The sequence below is a fragment of the Sapajus apella genome, unplaced genomic scaffold, assembly GCF_009761245.1.
Source record: "Sapajus apella isolate SASKATOON/1434 unplaced genomic scaffold, GSC_monkey_1.0 scaffold127, whole genome shotgun sequence".
NCBI lineage: Eukaryota > Metazoa > Chordata > Mammalia > Primates > Cebidae > Sapajus > Sapajus apella.
This window is the reverse complement of record NW_022437067.1, coordinates 193864-214361: the sequence shown is the minus strand read 5'-3', so window position 1 is coordinate 214361 and position 20498 is coordinate 193864. Positions and strand designations below refer to the sequence as shown.

At 63.9% G+C, this 20498-nt stretch overlaps 1 protein-coding gene across 6 annotated transcripts in view; it reads right to left on the bottom strand.

The window, feature by feature from the left end:
- Window positions 1-353: 353 nt before the first annotated feature.
- AGRN (agrin) overlaps window positions 354-20498 on the bottom strand; it is a 43648-nt gene continuing 23503 nt past the window's right edge. The window contains exons 3-38 of one of the 6 annotated variants that reach the window (XM_032262032.1): window positions 17458-17673; window positions 17005-17229; window positions 16700-16924; window positions 16357-16563; window positions 15013-15231; window positions 14738-14932; window positions 14457-14657; window positions 14223-14371; window positions 14041-14146; window positions 13285-13401; window positions 13041-13205; window positions 11608-11751; window positions 11396-11520; window positions 11219-11324; window positions 10755-11081; window positions 10536-10673; window positions 10042-10169; window positions 9829-9943; window positions 9622-9741; window positions 9148-9507; window positions 8790-8982; window positions 8313-8528; window positions 7963-8192; window positions 7746-7880; window positions 7467-7563; window positions 7211-7375; window positions 6966-7077; window positions 6761-6772; window positions 6451-6567; window positions 6174-6366; window positions 6008-6095; window positions 5845-5868; window positions 2968-3000; window positions 2492-2716; window positions 1926-2029; window positions 354-1662 (exon numbers count right to left, since the gene is read on the bottom strand). In XM_032262032.1, the coding sequence (XP_032117923.1) occupies window positions 1505-1662; window positions 1926-2029; window positions 2492-2716; window positions 2968-3000; window positions 5845-5868; window positions 6008-6095; window positions 6174-6366; window positions 6451-6567; window positions 6761-6772; window positions 6966-7077; window positions 7211-7375; window positions 7467-7563; window positions 7746-7880; window positions 7963-8192; window positions 8313-8528; window positions 8790-8982; window positions 9148-9507; window positions 9622-9741; window positions 9829-9943; window positions 10042-10169; window positions 10536-10673; window positions 10755-11081; window positions 11219-11324; window positions 11396-11520; window positions 11608-11751; window positions 13041-13205; window positions 13285-13401; window positions 14041-14146; window positions 14223-14371; window positions 14457-14657; window positions 14738-14932; window positions 15013-15231; window positions 16357-16563; window positions 16700-16924; window positions 17005-17229; window positions 17458-17673 (5690 nt within the window). In that variant the 3' untranslated portion in view covers window positions 354-1504. The remainder of the gene's footprint in view (window positions 1663-1925; window positions 2030-2491; window positions 2717-2967; window positions 3001-5844; window positions 5869-6007; window positions 6096-6173; window positions 6367-6450; window positions 6568-6760; window positions 6773-6965; window positions 7078-7210; window positions 7376-7466; window positions 7564-7745; window positions 7881-7962; window positions 8193-8312; window positions 8529-8789; window positions 8983-9147; window positions 9508-9621; window positions 9742-9828; window positions 9944-10041; window positions 10170-10535; window positions 10674-10754; window positions 11082-11218; window positions 11325-11395; window positions 11521-11607; window positions 11752-13040; window positions 13206-13284; window positions 13402-14040; window positions 14147-14222; window positions 14372-14456; window positions 14658-14737; window positions 14933-15012; window positions 15232-16356; window positions 16564-16699; window positions 16925-17004; window positions 17230-17457; window positions 17674-20498) is intronic. The other 5 variants (XM_032262036.1, XM_032262035.1, XM_032262034.1 and 2 more) reach the window with 5 other exon arrangements.

The window sequence follows — 20498 nt, the reverse complement described above, 5'->3', positions numbered from 1 at the left end:
GACCTTTCCAGAAGCCCAAAATTAGTCTGCTCCCCCCACCACCCACCACCAGAGACCTGTGTGTGCTGCCGATCCTGGACCCTCTCCTCCCTGACACCTGCCAGGCACACAGGGTCACTCAGCGTGTCCCCAGAGAACCAAGTGACGAAAGGCTGAGAAAGCAGATGTCCAGACGCACGGGCCCGCCTGTGCGTGGAGCTCTTGGGTATTATTTTCCTTTTCCTTTTTTTTTTTTGGAGATATGCGTCTGGCTTTGTGGCCCACACTGGAGTGCAGTGGTGCAATCTCAGCTCGCTGCCACCACAAAGCTGAGTGAGATGCCAGCAGGCCAGGGCTCTGGTGAGGATGGACACAAGTTTTCAGACTTTATTTCACAGCGATCGACACAAACATACTGGAGTTAGTAACACGGCGCCCCACCTCCCTGCTGCCCGCTTTATCTGGTCCTGCTCCTCAGAGGACTGGGCTGGGGCTGGGGCTGGGGCTGAAGGCGGAGACAGGATAGGGCGTTGCAGTTTAAGGCATTTCTGGCTTCAGAGCCATCCCTGCCAGCCCTGCACCTGCTCCTTGACGTGGGTCAGACACTGGCTGGCCCGGGTCTTTCTGAGACAAGGGTGACCATCCCTGGGGCAGGACGGAGGATTTGCAGCGAGGCAGCCCTCAGCCGCTCTCGGCGGACACGGGAAGGATGGGCCCCACCACTCCAGGGGTCAAATGAAACAAACACATGAACACGGCAGGTGGCCAGGCCCAGATGCCCAGGCCCAGATGCCCAGGCAGGCAGCAGAGGCCAACCCCATCCTACAGGGGCTCTGCTCAGTGACTCCTCACAGGGCCTGGGGTATGGCAGAGGGACACGGCCACATCCAGGGTGCCTGGGTGGCTGGGCGGGGTGAGCTGAGGGTCACGGCACCCAGGTCGGCCCTGGTCTGGCCTCTGCTTCCTGGGGCTGGCGCAGGCAGCAGGGGCAGGACTTTGGAGCTGGCCAGTGGTAACATTGTTTCTAAGTCACAGTATTGGCCCCGGAGGCCCAGGCAGGGCCAGGCCCTGGGGTCTAGCCAGCCCGGAAGAAGGCCAGCCGCGGCCCAGAGCACACACAGGGAGAAGCAGCTCGAGTGGGAGCTTGGAAAGCCCCTTGGGGGCACCCAGAGGAAGGGCCCCATCAGACCTCACAGCCAGACAGAGTGAGGGTGACTCGGGAGCCTCAGCTGCTTCCCGGCAGGCGGGGATGCCATGGGGGAGGCACAGTTCAAGGCGGGGGCTCGGTGCCCAGAGGCAGGGGGTGCGTCCTAAGGCTGCCATGCACGCCCAGCCCTCCATGCTGCCACCTTGCCCGCATGTCCCTTGGCACCAGGTCTGTCTGCAGCACAGCTGCCTGGACGGAAGGGAAGCCGGGCCAGCAGTCCCTCCAGCCAACACGCAGGCAAGAAAATCATATCAAAAAGCCACAAGTTTACAAAAATAGAAAATAATTACAGCGGGGAGTAGGGGCTCTTGTGCCAGCTCACGGGGCGGGGCAGGGCCGCAGCTCTGGCTTGGTGACGGCGTCCTCCAGCAGGTGCAGTGGGCGCTGGCCCACCACCACGTCCCGCAGGCAGCCCACGAAGCCCGTGCCATAGGCCTTGGGCAGCACTGGGCCCGCAGGCAGCTCCGGCAGGCCCCCTGCAGCAGAGACAGCGGGAGTCACCAGCTGCGACTCGGTGATGCCAATGGGCACAGGGACCCACTGGTACCCCACGAGCAGGTGGTCCCCGGGGGTATACACACAGGCCCTCGCCTCCTGACCCCACGGTACTGGAGAAGAAGGGGCCCAGCCTGCCAGCTTACATGCTGTCCTGACTCAAGGCTGGCCCTGGGGGTGGAGTCTGTCCCTCGGGTAACAGGAGACCCTCGGGCACCCTCCACAGTCTCCCCCACACTCTCACCAAGCCACAGGGCTCCATCGGTGTCCAGCTGCGTGGCACCCAGTGGGGAGGAGCCGGTCACCGGGGCCTCATTGCCCACCTGCAGGGAACCTTCCCTCTGCTCCCTGGAGGACAGGAGGGGGGACTATCAGGGGCCAGAGCTCCCTCTACCTCTTCTAGACCCGAAGTCCGGCATCCTTCCTATGCCTCACAGGTGCCTCAGCCCGGGGGACCACCCAGGTGTCACCCTTGGGGGCAATGAGGGAGTGGCCTTGACCCCAAGGAGAGCACCAGGAGCCATTGCCAGGGACATTTCTGCAGCTCAGGCTTTGCTGGAGGCGACGCCAGGCTCACACCAGAACGGCCCCAGCAGCATGTGGCAGGGCAGGGATGCCTTTCAGACCAGGAAACCCATCACTGCTTCCCCGCATCGCTCGTCCCTTCCTTCTCCTGCTGGCAGTGACCTCAGTTCCGGGAGCGAAGCGTGTCCTCCCTGACCCCGGGCCACGAGTGACTGGGCACAGCTCAGCTGGGCGAGTCTGGGCAGCACTTCCCACTATCTTTGGCATGCTGAGTCCCCCACTGACCTATGTGCCACGACCCGTAGCCAGCGGCTGGTGTTGACGGGCACGGTGGAGCGTAGCACCACGGGCTGCGAACCCAGGTTGTAGCTCAGCTGTAGGCGCCCGTCCACAATGGCCAGCGCCACGTAGTCTGCCCGCTCCGTGGCCTTGCCGCTCCAGAGAACCAGCCCCTGTGTGGCCTCTGTGCGCAGGCTCAGTTCAAAGTGGTTGCTCTGCAGCGCCTTCTCACTGGAGGGCAGAGGGTGGGTCAGGGCCTCCCAGAGGTGGCAGCAGGGCGGGGGGCGGGGGGCAGGAGGACAAGGGCCTCAGCTGTGGAGGCCACAAGGGCTGGTGATGGGACCCAGGGGTCGCGGGTGGGCAGACAGGGACAGTGGGAGGGAGAAGACGGATGGAGATGGGGCAGCCTGGCAGAGATGAGCGTGGGGCGGGAGGACAGACGGGCCAGCCGGGGTCTGCAGGTACTGCTGCCACATGCTCACCTGTGAAGGGCCCCGGAATCCAGAGTTTTGGGGCTTAGAAGCAGGAAGAGAGGGAGGCGGGTGAGCAGGGAACAGGCAGCCCAATGCAAACCCTCCTCAACACTGGGGTGCAAGGAGCAGGCACCCACAGAAACCACGCATGACCTTGAAGATCACTGGCCCGCCCACCAGAGCCCCAGCAGGGACACACATAATATGCGTGTGCAGACATGTGACGGCACAGACACCCACGTGCAAACAGTGGGAGAGCACAGCCACGGATGGGAGCAGAGATCAAGGAGATGGGTATAGGGTGGCATGGAGTGGAGACCCGGGGCTCAGATGCCAGGGACACACATGCATGTGTGCATGCACGCAAGCCTACACACGGATAAACACCTGCATGTTCACACAGACCTGCACACACACACACACACAGAGACACACACCTGCATGTCTACACAGACCTGCACACACACACACACGGAGGCACACACCTGCATGTCTACACAGACCTGCACACACACACACACGGAGACACACACCTGCATGTTCACACAGCTGCACACACACATGGAGATACACACCTACATGTTCACACAGACCTGCACACACACAACAGGGAGAAACACACCTTCATGTTCACACAGACCTGCACACACACACACACACGGAAACACACCTGCATGTTCACACAGAGCTGCACACACACATGGAGATACACACCTGCATGTTCACACAGACCTGCACACACACAACAGGGAGAAACACACCTTCATGTTCACACAGACCTGCACACAGACACACACGTGGAAACACACCTGCATGTTCACACAGACCTGCACACACAACGGAGACACACACCTTCATGTTCACACAGACCTGCACACACAAGGAGACACACATGTGCATGTTCACACAGACCTACACAGACACACGGAGACACACACCTGCATGTTCACACAGAGCTGCACACACACACAGACACATAGCTGCAKGTTCACATAGACCTGCACACACACGGAGACACACCTGCATGTTCACACAGGCCTGCACACACACACAGAGACACACACCTGCATGTTCACACAAACCTGCACACACAGAGATACACACCTGCATGTTCACACAGACTACACACACGGAGGTACACACCTGCATGTTCACACACACCTACACACACACAGACACACACCTGCATGTTCACACAGACCTGCACACACACACGGAGACACATACCTGCATGTTCACACAGACCTGCACACACACACGGAGTCACACGCCTGCATGTTCACACAGAGCTGCACACACACATGGAGATACACACCTGCATGTTCACACAGACCTGCACACACACGGAGACACATACCTGCATGTTCACACAGACCTGCACACACACACACATGCCTGCATGTTCACACAGAGCTGCATACACACATGGAGATACACACCTGCATGTTCACACAGACCTGCACACACACATGGAGACACACACCTGCATGTTCACACAAACCTGCACACACAAAGATACACACCTGCATGTTCACACAGACCTACACACACACGACACACACCTGCATGTTCACACAGACCTACACATGCACATGACACACACCTGCATGTTCACACAGACCACACACACACACACACGGAGACCTACAGAGACACACACCTGCATGTTCACACAAACCTACACACATGTTCACACAAACCACACACACACACGAGACACACCTGCATGTTCACACAGACCTGTACAGACACACGGATACACACCTGTATGTTCACACAAACCTACACACACACGATACACCTGTGTGTTCACACAAACCTGCACACACACGACACCTGCATGTTCACACAAACCTACACAGACACACGGAGACACACACCTGCATGTTCACACAAACCTGCACACATACACACACCTGCAAGCTCACACAAACCACAAACACACGGAGATACACCTGCATGTTCACACAAACCATACAGGGACACACGGAGACATACACCTGCACATTCACACAAAACACACACAGACAAACCTACATATTCACACACACTACATGCACGAAAACCTACACACAAAAACACACCCCTGCATATTTACCAAACCTAAACAGACACACACACTTGCATATTCACATGCACACAAGCCTACACTTGGACACACACACCTGCATATTCACACACACACGGACACACACCTACATGCACACAAACCACACACCTGCATATTCACACAAACCTACACACACACCTGCATATTCACATACACACAGGCTTACACATGGACACACACCTACATGCACACACCCACACTTACATGCACACACACGGACATATACACACACCTATATGCACACAAACCTACACACGGACATACACACAAACCTACACACGGACATACGCACCTGCACAGACACAAACCTACACACGGACACATACCTGGATATTCACACGCATATACATTTCCCCCCACATATACACACAGGGACACATACACATAGACACACACACAGACACCTGCATGTTCTCACACACATATACACATCTCCCTACATACACACATGTACATATGTACACACACACACCACGTCCACCCCATATACACAGAAGTGTACATACACATCACACCTGCATGTTCACACACGCACAGACATGCACACGTGCGTGCAGCCTCAGTGGCGGGGTGGCCGTGGGGCGGCCCTCGGCCTGCGTGCTGGGAGGATCGGCTGCACTTGCGAGGCAGGAACCAGCCTCTTGCTGCAAAACGGCACCCAACCCCCACCCTGCACCCCAAGGGATGGACAGGTGCTGGGGGGCTCAGGCCCGTTTCCCCAGGAAGATCGGAGGAGAGGGAGAGGGTGGGAGCAGGCAGCGCCGGGCTCTACTCACACTGGGATCTCATTGGCCCGTTCGCTTGGAAACAAAGAGACAGACAGTGAGAGGACAGAGGCGGCAGCCCCGGGCCTTCCCTCCTGGCCTCGGAGAGGGCGTGTGTGGGGGTCGCCCCGCGGGCACGGGCGGCACAGGCGGCCCACGGAGGATGGCACGTTACCTCTCAGTCACAGCGTTGAGGTACTCGATGAAGGTCCGCCCGTCAAAGGCCAGGGCATCCAGGTCCCCCGCCGCCTTCTCCACCAGCCCTGTGAGACCGGCAGGTGAGGATGGGCTCCCGGGCTCCCGCCGTCCAGCCTCTGCCCTCTGCCCTGGGCCCGGCTCACCCTTCTCGCAGTGTGGCCCCGAGAATCCCCCTGGACACAGGCACACGTAGGCCGCCTCCCTCGGGACGCAGGAGGCCCCGTTGAGGCAGGGGTGGCCTGAGGCCCGGGTGCAGGGGTGGTCGGTAAACGATGTGACGTCCACCTGCCGCAGCACGTGCTCCGGCGTGAGCAGCTGGCGGCCTCCCAGGGAGACCTGCAGGGGCAGGGTGAGAGCCTCGTCCCGCCGGCCGCCCTGCCCACCCCGGAGGCCCTGGTGGGACGCCCCATCCCCACTTACCAGCTGGATGGCGCCGTTGAAGCCAGAGGACACTGCGGCAGCACGGGCCAGCTTGCTGAAGTCGGGGGCCCCCCCGACGTAGAGCGGCTCCTTCAGGTTGAGGACTGTGTGTGGAACCTGTGGGGGCGCTTGGTGAGGGCTGTGCAGAGCCCACCCGCTGTGCAGACCCAGGCCCAGCCCCTGCACGCCCCCGTCCAGTGCCTATCTAGGGGGCAGTGTTAATCACACAGACATGGCAGGGTCCTTAGTGGGGAGAAGCTACCCTAGGGAGGCGGCGTCGGAGATGGGGAACGGATGAGGCCGACAGTACCTTGCGGGATTTCTGGCCTCCGAAGAGCGGGTGGGGTTGCAGAGCAAGAGCAGAGAGCAGGGAGGCAGAGGAGGCAGAGGACAGGACAGGCGGCCAAGAGAACAGGGCAGAAAAACAGCTCCGTGAGCGCTGGCGGGGGCGGGGCCGCTGCCCGGAGGAGGAGGGGCAGGCGGCAGCGGGTCCCCTCACGGCCCCGGGCACTCACCGGGGACTCCCCCAGCACGCGGGGGCCGTCACCCACACGCATGGCACCCTTGCGGCCGTTTCGCTCCAGTGAGATGCGGGTCCAGGCGCCCAGAGTGACGGGCTCTTTGCTCCTGGTGAGGAGGGGCAGGGTGAGTGGGCTTTGGCCGCCGCCAGCCACCTGCCTGCCCGGGGCCCAAGACACCTGTTGGCGCCTGGCCTTGGACCAGTGCCCCAGGCCCTGAAGCGTCACCCTCGCCGGCCCACCTGATGACCGCTGCCCCCTTGCCCAGGTCATAGCGGAACTCCAGGTGGCCGTCCTGCAGCGCCAGCGACACGAAGTCCCCCTTGCCGTCCGTCTTCTGCCCGTTGTAGAGCAGGAGGCCGCTGGGGCCTCGTGCCAGGAACACCAGCTCCAGCGCCATCTTCTCACTGGGGTCACAGGGAGTCGGAGTGTCTCGCTGTCCCCAACAGGACAGACGCAGGTGGGGGCCGGCCCTTCCCCCGCGCCTGACCCACTGACCCCAGGTCCCGTGCGAAGGTGTGCAAGCCTCTCAGCTCCAGGTGGGAGAAGCCGTTGAAGTCAGCCAGGAAGGGCCCGGTGCCGTCCTGCCCCGAGGCTGCAGGGAGCCACCCAGGCTTCAGTCCTGACCCCCAGGGCCTCCTGCACCCCCTGCCGGCCACACGTGGAAACTAACTCAAAACCTAACTAGAACCGCACCCTAACTGCGATGTCACCTGGACAGTACCCGCCCACACGTTTGACCTCCCCACCCGCCTCCCTGAGCCCCACGGCCCCGACCTGTCTGGCAGAGGGTGCCCCCCCATCCCAGGGGGCACTGGCACTGGACGCCACCCTCGGGCAGCACACGGCATGGTGCCGCACCATGGCAGGGGTTGGGCTGGCAAGGGCTCTTCTCCTCGGCGCAGGTCGGCCCTGGTGGAGGAAGATGGCATCCGTTGGGCACCATCCACAGGCCCCGGGGTCCCGCCCCCACCCACTCTGGCCCCACCCTCACCGAAGTGGCCAGGCGGGCACAGGCAGTGGAAACTTCCAGCCTCCAGGGCCTGGCATGGGGCCCCGCCATGGCAAGGGTTGGGCAGGCAGGGGTGGTCCCCACACTCGCCCACGCCAGAGCCTCGGGCCGCAGCCCCGGGCCCAACGCTGAGCTCCAGACGCTGGTTGTTAACGTCTAGCAGACGGATGCAGCCCCTCAGGCCGGTGCCCACGAAGATCCGCTCCAGCACCCTGCCACCAGGAGGGGCACTGGGTCAGGGTGCAGGGGCCACAGGCAAAGCCACCTCACACACAGAGACCCCAAAGGGCGGGGGTCAGGGTTGGGGCCACACCACCCTCCAGGGGACGCACACAGCAGCCTGGTCCTCAGGTACACCGCCCACAAAGAGGTCTGTATCCAGGTTGAGGCCGTCGGTGCCACTTGGGCTCTCGCCTAGAATGGGGGTCTCACCATCCACTGAGAGGGTGCCCCGGCGCCAATGCCGCGACAGCTCCAGTCGGTGCCACCGCCCCGGCTCTACCGGCACCGCACTGGTCAGCACCGCAGGCCCCGAGCCTGTGTCAAACCTGAGGGCAGAAGCAGGTGCTCAGGACCATCGCCGGCCTGGCCGGCCCCCGCCCCAATCATCTGAAGGGCACTTGGCCCTGCCCTCCCTGCCCACCTGAGCTGCACGTGGCCCCACCCCACCCACCTGAGCTGACCCCCCTGGCCCCGCCCCACCCACCTGAGCTGCCCCGACCCCACCACCCTCCCCGCCCACCTGAGTTGCACGTGGCCCCCGCCCCATCCACCTGAGCTGACCCCTGGCCCCGCCCCTCCCCGCCCACCTGAGCTGCACGCGGCCATCTAGCAGCGCCAAAGCCAGGAAGTCCTTGCCCCGGGCGTTGCCATTGTACAGCAGCAGCCCCTGAGGCTCCAGTGTCCGGAATTCCAGTGCCAGGCGCAGCGTGTGGTAGGCGCGGAGGGTGGGGAAGGCCAGGAAGGAGTGGCCCCCGAAGGCCGGCACAGGGGCCTGCAGCACTGCAAGGGCAACAGGTAGAGCCGGCTGGAACAGCTCCAAGGACTCCCCGCTTTTACCCGAAACCGCCCCTTAATCCAGGCCGCTGCCCCCAACCCAAAGCCTGATGGTTGTCGAGCCCCACCCCCATCCGTGCCCCCACCCTCCCCTGCAGAGGACACCCTTACCCCTCTCACAGACGGCGCCGCCCCAGCCTGCCGGGCAGCTGCAAGTGAAGTCCCCGCCTAAGGCCCCGTCCTGGCAGGTTCCCCCGTGTAAGCAGGGCTGCGACTCACAGAGCTTGGGAGGTCGCTGGAGGGCTGGGGGCAGGGGCCGGCGTCCGGGCACACGGCTGGGGGCGGTGCTGGGGGGCCGACGCGTGGTGGGGGTTGCCGTGGTCTTGCCGACGGGCCGGCGTGTGTGACTGGGGTGTGGGGCCCGAGGGGTCACAGCAGAGGGTGGGGGGCGGGACGCAGTGGTGGCTCTGGCCGTGGCTACTGTAGCAATGGCCCCCGACGTGGCCCCGGTGACAAATGCAGGAAACCAGTCTGTGGGCACAGGGAGCCGTTAGGGTTTCCTAGGAGCAGCGCCAGGAAGGGGTGGGGGCGTGGACAGGGGCAGAGGCGGGGTCGGTAAGCCGTGGCACACGGCCTGGCACTCACCAAAGTCCATAAATCGCACGTGCTCCTGCAGTGGCCTCCTCACCCCCAAGGACCGGCGCCTGGACACCTGGAGCTGCCGGAGCAGGGCCCGGCTCACGTCGGGGGCCCTGAAGGCCGTGGCTGGGGAGGACGGAGCGCTGAGCGCCACAGAGCCCCGGGCAGCCCCCACCCATTGCCTCCCAGGAGGGGTGCAGGCTGGGGTCTCACTGGGGTCAAAGTGCACATCTACAATGGCACGGACAGTTCTGCCAGGCCCCAGGTCCCGCAGGTGGACGCTCCGAAAATCCTTCTTGACGTCTGAATTCCGGAGGAGATCATCCAGCTGTGGGCAGGCAGTGGGCGAGGACTCAGGGGCCGCGCCAGCTGGCTGCCTGGTGCCACTCTGCGTGGCTGGGGGGCGCGGTGCCTCCGCCGTCTTACCGCGCTCTCGATGCTCCTGGCTGTTTCCCCGAACAGCTCGGACTTGGGGTCGGCCATCTCCGCGGTGTAGAACAGCTCCTGGCCCTCGACGCCCTCCAGCTCCAGCGCGCCCTGGAACACCCTGGTGGCTGAGGGAGAGGGGCAGTGAGGCCCTGCCTGGCATCTGCCTGGCCTCCAGGCTGGCCCGGCACAGGCCCCGGCAGTGGGCCACATGGTGCAGGGGAGGGTGGCTGTTAGTCAGATGGCCATGAGGTTAGTGAGGACCCCAGGGCAGGGCTGGCGTCAGTTACCAGGCGGACTCCTCGGGGCAGGGTGCCACGCCGGCTTGCAACGAGAGAGACGGGTTAGGCGTGGGGTCCCGGGCACGCACGTGTTTGTGGGGGCCGAGTCCCAAGACCATAACCCCCGGCACTGACCTGCTGCCCGGGCGAGGGGCCAGCGCCCCGGCGGAGCCCAGGCTGCTCCTCACTCCCCTCGCCCAGCCACCCACTCACCGGGGCAGTTAGAACCCTCCGCGTCCAGCGAGGGCGTCTTCCCATCCGAGCAGCAGCCCAAAGGGGCGTTGTAGCAGGAAGCCCTCTCGATGGGCAGCCCAGGGGTTGCCACGCTGCTGCCCTCCAAGGGCTCGAGGCCTGCAGAGCCCACGTTTGAGCCCAGGCCCTGGCAGAGCCTCTCTGGGCCCGCCCACCACCCAAGTCCAGATCCCTGCTCACCCCCAGAGCCAACCCCACTGGCCTCCTGGTCCCCGCTCAGTTCCTCGTCACCACTTCCATCAGCGCTGCCAGATTCACCAAAGGCAGACGCCACGAGGCTGGGTGCAGGGGAGGGTGCCGTGGGGGGCACGGGCCACACAGTGGTCCTGGGGATGCCGGCGGTGGTCCGAGGTCTCGATGAAGGCGGAGGGGTGGCCTGGCTGTGTGTGGTACTGCTGGGAGCCAGCGGGAGGGCGCTGGGGGGGGCCGGCAGTCCCTGGCTCGGGAGCCCTGGGGTGGTGATGATCACGGAGGCAGATGTCGGGTGAGTACTGGGAGCAGCAGCCTCTGCAGGGAGAGGGAGATTGGTGGGGGGACCGGTTGGCAGAGGGACAGGATCAAGTGACTCAGGGCGGGTGGGGCTGGACTTAGGGCAGCGTCAGGCCTTCCTGGTCAGTTCTGGGGCGGTGCCTGTCAGGCCTCACCCTGGCACGGGCCCAGGCTCTGGATAGAGAGGCGCAGGCCCTGGCGGCAGGCAATGGTCTTCAGCTGACACTCGTTGCCGTATGTGACTCCATCTGACCCGCAGACCTGGGGCGCAGAACAGGGTGCTCAGGGCGAGGCCCCTCCCAACTCCCCCCTCTGAATTCCACACCCCTCACCTTGGACGCATTGGCCTCCGGACAGGTGAGCGTCGGGCAGACACAGTGGGCCGAGCCGGAGTCCTCCACGCACAGCGCACCGAACTCACAGCGCACCTCCGCACAGGTCCCAGGCGCAGAGGCGTCTGGGGCACAGGCGTGGGAAACCCCTGTAGCTCGGGTGGCCTCACCCCAGCCCATGAAGCCCCAGGGCAGCGCTGGCCCTCACTCACCAGATTCACAGCCCGCAGGGCCCAAGGCACGGCCGTCTGGACACTGTCCACACTTGGGCCCGGCCGCCCCGGGCTTGCAGGAGCACAGTCCGGACATCTGCTCACAGTCGTCCCGCACGGCGCCCTGGGGATCGCAGCTGCAGGCTTTGGGGGAAATGGGGGAGGAATCTTGTAGGGCTGAAGGCCCCACAGGGTCGTGGGGTGAGCCTTCTGCTGTGCTGAGGCGCAGGATCCGAGAAATAAAGAGACAGGACACAGACGTAAAAGTAAAACGCACTCGGGGACGAGGGGGGCCACGCCACCTATAAGCGGAGTCAGGCGAGGCCCCGAATGTCCAGAAGTGTGAGTATTTATTGTGTATAGGTTAGGGGGCAGGGCAGTGAGTGAAGTCATCTTTAAGGACAGTGATAGGGTCGTGAGCAATAAAACATGGGGTCCCCCCCCATTAGGTCACCTACGCCAGGAGGTGGACAGTGCACAGCAAGGGGCCCGTTCCCATGAAGGCAAGGGCCGTGTGCAGTAAGGGGTCCACCCCCCATTAGGTCACCAAGGCTTGAAGGTGGGCCGTGCGCAGTGAAGAGTGTGCCGTGTGCAACACTCTATCTATGGGCATGCTACTTCTAAGAAGATTTATAGGAGGATGCTTTAAGTCACACGGCAGTGACAGAGCTGTCAGGGTTACCGCCACCTCCTGGCAGCTTCCAATGGGTTCTATGGGAAGATGCTTTTCAAGCAGCACAGTAGCAAGAGCTGATAAAGTTCAGTCACCAAGGTGGATTGCTGGTCCGAGGGCACCTTCCACAAGAACTGGAGCAAGGTCCCACAACTCCTTTATCAGGAGGAGTGGCTCTCGCCCCCAGCCTGCCATACAGCGGGTATCTTTACGATACTGAACGCTGCCGCCTGGGCCGTGGATTCTTGTCCTGGTGTAACTGTTTTCCCTTAAATCATGCTCTGCACTGTGTCCACTCTAGGCATTCCTCTAACTATGAACTAAGATACAACTATAGGTATATAAGTAGCAAAATGTTCTTTAGGTACTCATACTATCAACTGTTATATGATTACATATGTAGAATTATATAAAAAGATTCTTTAAGCTCTACTTCTATAAACTAATACATGATTATGTAAAGGATTACATAAAAGAAAATAATTGAGTTGTAACACTATAAAGTGAACTATTCCTCAAGCCCTAACTGTGCCAGGGCTCTGCTTAGCTCTCATTCCTCGGTGCCTATATGGGGGGTTACCCACAGAATCTGATGTCTGCACCTGGACAAGCTTCCCCACCTCTTCCAGAGCCTGGCCCCAACCCTGGCTCTGCCAGCCCCAGAGAGGTGTGTGTCTGGCCAGGGCCTGGGCAGGTGAGGAGGGGCACAGCCATGGGGGTAAGACAGACAAGAGGGCCAGCCCCGGGCCCCGTCACTCACGTGTGCAGCCACTGCGGCCATCAGTGACGATGCCTCGGAAATTCCAGAAGCCAGGCTCACAGCGGTCGCACCTGAGGCCCCCCACGCCAGGGCGGCAGGAGCACTGGCCTGTGGCTGGGTCACAGGTGCTGCCGTAGGAGCCATGGGGGTTGCACTGGCAGGCACCTGCAAGGCCAGCACAGGATGAGGTCAGGGGGCCGCACAGCTGCACCAGGCTGAGTCAGGACTGAGCTTGGGTACTCACTGGGGCAGCCAGCCAGGCCCACGCCCCGGGCCACGGTGACATTGTCCGGGCAGCAGCCGTAGGGCGTCTGGGCACAGTGAGAGGGGGCCACAGGTGGCAGTGGGGCAAAGGTGGGGCCTGCAGGGAAGGGTACAGAACTCAAACTTCATGCAGTGCTGGACACCCACCTGGGCCCACCATCACCACTCAGCCCTCCCGATCCCAGCTCCCAAAGGAGCCTGGGAGCCTGGGGCTGAGATCACAGATGAGGCCACCACATCACACACGAGGACGTGTCTGTAATCGCAGGCCCAGGAACGCAGAACACAGAACACCCAAAGATCACGGACACGCAGTTCTGTGACACACGGAGGAGCTGTGCACATGCAGATGAGCGTCCTTGCAAATCGAGACATGTACATCTAAAGACGTCAGCACGCGCACTCACCCACATCCCTCCGAACCTGTGCGGTGAACGTACCACGGCAGACGCATCTGTGTACGTGCCTGAGCCCACAACAGGTGCCACTCATGATACACTGACCCGATCCGTGCATCCAGAGAAAGCGCCCACAGGTGGAGCCCCACGCGGCCACAGACTGACGGACGCACGCCCCCACACACGCCCACACAAACGTGCACCTGCAATACTGGGGCTTCTCGCTCACAGCACAACATGCACGTGCACACGAGCCACCCACATGCCAGCTGCTCGTGTGCCCACGGAAACAGGCCGCTGCCCCTGTGCCCAGGACGCTGTGCACAGCGCCCACTCACCTTGGCAGGCTCCCTGAGCCGCCACACGGAGCTCCCGCTGTGACTCGCACCTGGCCTTCTTCAGGTCACACTCGGTGCCGTAGGTGACCCCGTCTGAGCCGCACACCTGGAGGGTGGTGTCAGTTTGAGCGGCTGCAGCCTCGCCCTCGCCACCCCCCTAGAGCCAGGGGTGCAGGGCTCACCGGGCTGCCTGGGACACTCTGGCAGCTAAAGTCACAGACGCACGGCCCGTCCTCTGAGTCTTCGTCCCAGATGCCACCTCGCTGCCGACACAGCTCCTGTTCACAGTCACCATCCTCCCCGGAGCCAGAGCCTCCGGAGCCGCACTCCGCTGCAGGGAAGCGGGGCTGCGTCAACCAGGGGCTTCATGTCCGAGGCTGGAGCCCAGCAGTCTCCCCAGCCATCCCCGGGCCTACCCTGCTCGCACGGCCCTGCCCGGGCCTCCTCAATCTGCTTCTGCTGCCGGCAGGCGGCTTCCCGTAGCTCACAGGTGCTGCGGTAGGTGACACCGTCGCTGCCGCACACGGGGCCGGGCGGGGGGTGCTCACACCGGGGACACACGCACTGCCCCGCAGAGCACACAGCCCCAAAAGCACACACAACATGTCCACACATCTCTGCAGGAAACAGAGCCAGGTGGGGTCAGCAGGCCCCGCTGAGGAAGGCACAGGACTTCGGACCACCGGTCCCCACTCACCGCAGGGTCCAGCTGAGGCCACGTGCAGGCTGATCTGGTGAGCGCAAGCGTGAACGTGCAGCATGCACTCGCTGGCGTACGTGTGCCCATCGGAACCACACACGGGCTGGGCCAAAGCCACGCACTCGGAGGGGCACACGCAGCGCCCGGTCTCGGCCTCGCACAGGGCTCCAAAGCGGCACTGCCCGCAGTGGTCTGCGGAGGCGGCTCCGTCACCACAGCGACCAGGAACCTCCCTCCCACGGCCCCCACCCAGCCCCTCGCCCGCCACTGACCACAGGGTCCTTTCTGCACCACCCGGACCTCCCGCCCGAGGGTGCAGGCCGTGGCCTCCAGCTCGCACAGGCTGCCGTAGGTGACGCCGTCACTGCCACACACGGGATCGTAGAGGCTCGAGCACGCCTGCCGGCATTCACACGCCGCCTGCCCGTTCTTCACCGCACACGTCGCCCCAAATGCACACTGCACCCCGAGGCACGGGGACGGGGCCTGGTCTGCGGAGGACACCGGTGCTCAGCGGGCCCACAAGCCCCCTCACCTGTGGGCAAAACCCCCAGCCCCACGCAGCAGTCCCTCTCCCAGGGAAGCGATAGTGGAGGAAGGAAGAACACAGGAGAAGGGCTAGATGCTCAGCAAACACGGCAGAGAAAGCGACAGACACGTGGCAGAGGCGGGGGGACACACCCAGGAGGCCCGGCGTGGCCACGGATGGGGTTGCCCGCAAGCTCGGGGCTTCCTGACCGTCCTCAGCAGGCTATGAGAGGGCCAGGCTTCCCCAGCCTGCCCAGGCCACGGACCCCTGACCGCCAGCATCCCCGCGACGCCCATGCATGTGGGGATGTGGGAGGCTCTCCGTGGGTGGGAGGAGTCTCGCCCTCCCTCCCCACTGAGCCACACCCAGGGCTGCACGGGGGAGGAGGTGTCTGTCCACTTGCTCTGAGGACCACAAGGCCAGGCAGCAGCAAGCCACCCCCCCGCCACGCCAGGGGCAGACCTCGAGCTGTGGGCTCCTGGCGGGCAGGCACGGCACCTCATCCTGCCAGCAGGTCAGGCTGGAAGACACAAGAGGCGGACCCGACAGGGAAGGAAAGACCAAGGAGAAAAGACAAGACGCAGAGAGAACAACCAGAAGATGGGAGAGCTGAGTGAACCGACCAAGACGGACACGGGCAGGCAGAGCCACGGCGCTGGGCCCACATGGTACACGGTGGCCACTGTCTCCACCTGGCCCGCCGTGTCCTGACGCAGACACTGCCTCCAAACGGGCTGAGGGCTGCCCGTGACCCAAGAGCGAGGGCCCCGGTGTCATGTCCAGCCTGCCCACCCCAGCAGTCTGTATTCGCTTAGTGTGGAGATACATGAACAGGCCACAAGGCTCGCAGGGACAATGTGGCTGAGTGCAGGAATCACGGAGCCCGCATGAGGCCCTGCCTCTGCCCCACCAGCCCCTACCAGGATCCTAGGCACCCTGTGCTCACGGTTTCTACCCTCCCCAGTGACTGGCCCACTCCCAGAACCCCAGGAGGAACATGACAGATGAAGATGGCGTGTGACATCCGGGCAGGGACTGATGCAGGACCAGCCCTCACCCTGCCTGGCCTCCACCCCGGGGTGCTCACCACACGGGCCCTGATGCTTGCTGGGGATGGCACGCTGCTGCCGGCACTCGGCCTGCTGGCGCCAGCAATCATTGTCATACGTGCGCCCATCCTGGGCGCACACAGGTCTGTAGGCCCCGTCACAGGTGACACGGTCACAGGAGCAGCGAGGACGGCCACGGCGGGAGAGGCACACGGCATTGAACGGGCAGGGCTCTGGGCACTGGTCTAGGGGACAGAGATGAGGAGATCATGGAAAGACCAGAGCATCTTTCAGCCCTGCCCTGGGATATGCCGAGAGCACAGCAACAGACGGCCCTCCCCAAAGGAGCCACCCACGTCGAGGTTGGCACTGCCCACCAACCTCGAGGCTGGCACGGGCCGGAGCGCACTTTCTGCAGGAGGAGGCCCCGGGCGGCCCCCGATCGGCCCATGACACAGTCGTTTTCGTAGGTAACACCGTCGTCCCCGCACACTGGCGCCCGCCGGGCAGGGCAGCTCTCAGGCCGTAGAAGCATCTCGGGGCGCCGCGTGCGCGGGTTCACGCGGCAGCTGCGGCTCAGCTCCGCGAGGGCGCCCTGGCAGGGGTCTGGGGGTCGAGGGCAGGGGTCAGGACACTGTCGCCGCGCGCCCACAGAGGTTGAGCCGTGCGCCCGCCGCCGCGCTCACCGCAGGGACCGTCGAACTTCTTGAAGACGTTCTCCTGGCGGGCACAGGCGCGGCGCAGGAGCTGGCACTCGCCGGGGTAGTCGGCGCCGTCGCTGCCGCACACGGTGCCCTCGGGGGCGCCCCGGCAGGTCTCGGGGCACAGGCACGAGGCCGTCAGCCCGTCGGCCGAGCGCGCGCAGGTGCTGCCGAAACTGCAGGTCACGTTGGAGCAGGGGTCCCGGGAGCCTGTGGGCGGGGCTCGCCGGTCACACGGGCCCCGCCCCCCCCCCCAGGCCCCCCCCCCGCCCCCACAGGCCCCGCCCCTCCACCCCGCCCCGCTCACCGCAGGGCCCGCCCCTGCCCTCACAGGCCCCTCCCACTCCCTCCCCTCCGCCCCTCCGGCCCCGCCCTCCGGCCCACAGGCCCCTCCCACCCGTCCCTCCGGCCCCGCCCCTCCGGCCCCGCCCCGCTCACCGCAGGGCCCGCGGCGGAGCAGGCGGATGCGGCGCTGCTGGCTGCACTGCGCCCGCTGCAGCTCACACTCGTTGCTGTAAGTGGAGGCGTCCGAGCCGCACACCGGCGCCACCACGCTGGGGCACGGGCTCTTCTTGCACACGCAGGACGCCCGTCCCGGCCCCTCCGCGCTGGGTTCGCACACGGCGCCGAAGCCGCACAGCATCCCCCGGCACGCTGGGGCGGGTGGGGGAGAAGGAAGGGGTCAGGGCGCGGGGCGCCGCACCCACTCCCCACGCCCGCGAGACCTTGCTGTGCTGGCGGCCGTTCATTAGCCGCCGCCGCGGACGCGTCCACCACGGACACGGGGCAGCCCTGCCCCTCGCAGACCCCGCCGCCGAGGCTTCCCGCCAGCCCAGGGCCTCTCCGGGGAGCACATTCTCCCCACCCCGCCCCTGCAGCCGGCACCGGCCCCCGTCTCTGCGACCGGCGAGCACCCACTTCCCACCCACCTCGTGGGCCCCCAACGAGGAGCAGAGACGCCTCGAAACCAACTCGGGCACAAGTAGACCAGGTCCCAGGTGTGCACCGGACCCCCTCACTGATCCCCGGGGGGGCCATTCCCGCGCTGCTGCAGCGTCCAGCACCCCCGAGCCTTGCCTCCTCCCGCCCGGGTCCGCCCAGGTCCCGCCCCGCACTCAAGGACAGGAGGGCACCACAGGGGGGTGGTGAGGTCTGAGGCCTGGTCACAGCTCTGACCCACCTCTGGCACCTCCAGACCTTCCTGCCGGATCCCTGCGCCCAAGGCGGGTAGGCGACCTTCTTCCAGCGGCCTCTCCTCCCCAACTCTTACCCAGCCTCCCTGGAGAAGTGCACATTCCCTGCCTCCGCCTTCCTCTACTGCCTCCTATTTTCCCTGGCCAGCGCCCCGGCCTCCCTACCCCCACCGGCACCCGTGCTTTGGCAGCCTCCAGTCGGTCCCTGGGATCCCTGGGGCACCCACACTCCCCGGCGTCCCCCCGGGGCCCCCCCTTTACCCCTGCCTCCTCCATCCCCCTCACTCTCTGACGAAGCGACCTTCTTGGGAGATGCAGGAACTGTCCTTCATTTTAGTTCTTACTCTTGCAGACTTTAGTGCCTGGCACACATCCCTTCTCTACACCACGTGGCCAGCAAAGCTGCCCCAGGCACGTTAAAACCCAGAGCCCCTGGGGCAGCCCCTTCTGAGCACTCCCCACCCCCAGGATGGCCCACCCAAGATCAGGGAAGGGCCCATTAGGGGCTGCAGCTGTCTGGATTTAATAAATGTTTAATTGGGCCCAATTATCATTAATAAGTCACATCAGAGGGATGGCTACCACCCATCACTTCCCAGCACGCTCGGGAAATGGGGCAGGAGGGAACCCCCCCATCTCCAAGGAGGGTGAGTGCACCAGGAGATGGAGCCAGCTGTTGCCATAGCAACAACCCACCCCATGCTCCAGTGCTGTCTGGGTGTTCCCGCCCCACCCCAGAAGGCTGAGTGAGGGTCATCAGCATGCCATCCCTGCAACCCACCCACGCCCCCTCCACCCCGGTCCTGTCCTCCTCCCAAACCTGGGCTGTACGCCCCCCTTCCACTCCTCTCCCACCTCAGGTTCTGTAGCCAGGCTGCTCTGTTCTGCACTACCCACCATGGGACTGTGGACAGGTTTTCACCTGCCTGTGCCTCAGTGTCCCCTTCTGTGAGGAGTAATAGCACCTATCTCCCAGGATTGTGGGGTAAATCGGCCAGAATCTGGAAAGCTTAGAAAGCGCCCAGCACACAGCGCTATGTGGCCTGTCTGCTACCACGTAAGTACAGCAATGAGAGCTGCCATCACCACTGGCCTCCCCTGTCCTGCCTCAAAGCAAACTCAAATCCACGTGCACCTCTAGCCCCTTCACTTCCCTCTCCCCTCAACATCTCCCTCTCCCTTTTGTCCCTGTCTTGTCCAAGGCCTTCGGACTCCCAGCCCAAATCCAACAGGCACCTGCTGATGCTCAGCCAGCTGTTCCCCTGGGCTTCAGCTGGACCAGTGGACCGAACAAGGGTTCCCCTGGGGTCCCAACCCTACGGCCAAGGACCCAGTCACCTCCCTGCACCTAGGCTACTCAGCCTTTCTCCCCTTCTGGTCACCCTGGCCCAGCCAGACCTCTCCCGAGGCCCTGACACCATGGCCAAGGGCAGTGTTCCTGGATGGCCAGCGTGCGCATCCACCAGGACCTGCAGCTCCCTCCGGTCCAGCCTAAGGTCTTGCTGCGACCCGAGACAGAGCCTTGAGGAAGAAGGTGATGATGGCAGCTCACCAGGATGACTTGGGCTGGGGTGCTTGCAGGGGTGTGGGGGTGCACAGGAGCGGCCTCTGGACGGCGAGGGGGTGGGCAGAGATACCTTAGGACAGGCTCTGAGTGACCAGCTACTGGGCCAATGAGGCAGGGCAGTGGAGAGCCCCTGGGTACCTGGGGGGAACCTTGGAGCCAGGCTGGGCGCTGGTCTCCCCATCCCCGTCTGGTGCGCCGGCCGGCTCCCGGCCCCTCCCCCTCTGCCTCCAGGGTCTCCGAGAGTCCCCTTCTCTTGGGACGTCCTCGGATAGGAGTGGGGGTGGCAGTGTTTGATGATGTGACGCTGTCAGCCTGCACAGGGTTTAAAGATCACAGTGCGGGTCCCTCCTTCCTAATCCCGTCCAGGCTTGAAACACATGTGCCCCTCAAGAGTGAGCTCAGGAGTCACCGCCTCCAGGAAGACCCCCTTCTATGCTCAGCTGGGGCTTGGGTGAGAGGCCGCTCACACCAGTGTGCCGAGTACCTGCGTGCTTCCCCGCAGGCCTCGGGGACCGCCGAGGCTGCACGTGGGATCGTCGCAGACAGGTGCACGCGGGGACGGCACGCACGCACGCACGCACACGCTGGCGCCGGACCTGACAGCACGCACGCACGCACGCACACGCTGGCGCTGGACCTGTTGACGGCACGCACGCACGCACACGCTGGCGCCGGACCTGTTGACGGCACGCACGCACGCACGCACGCACACGCTGGCG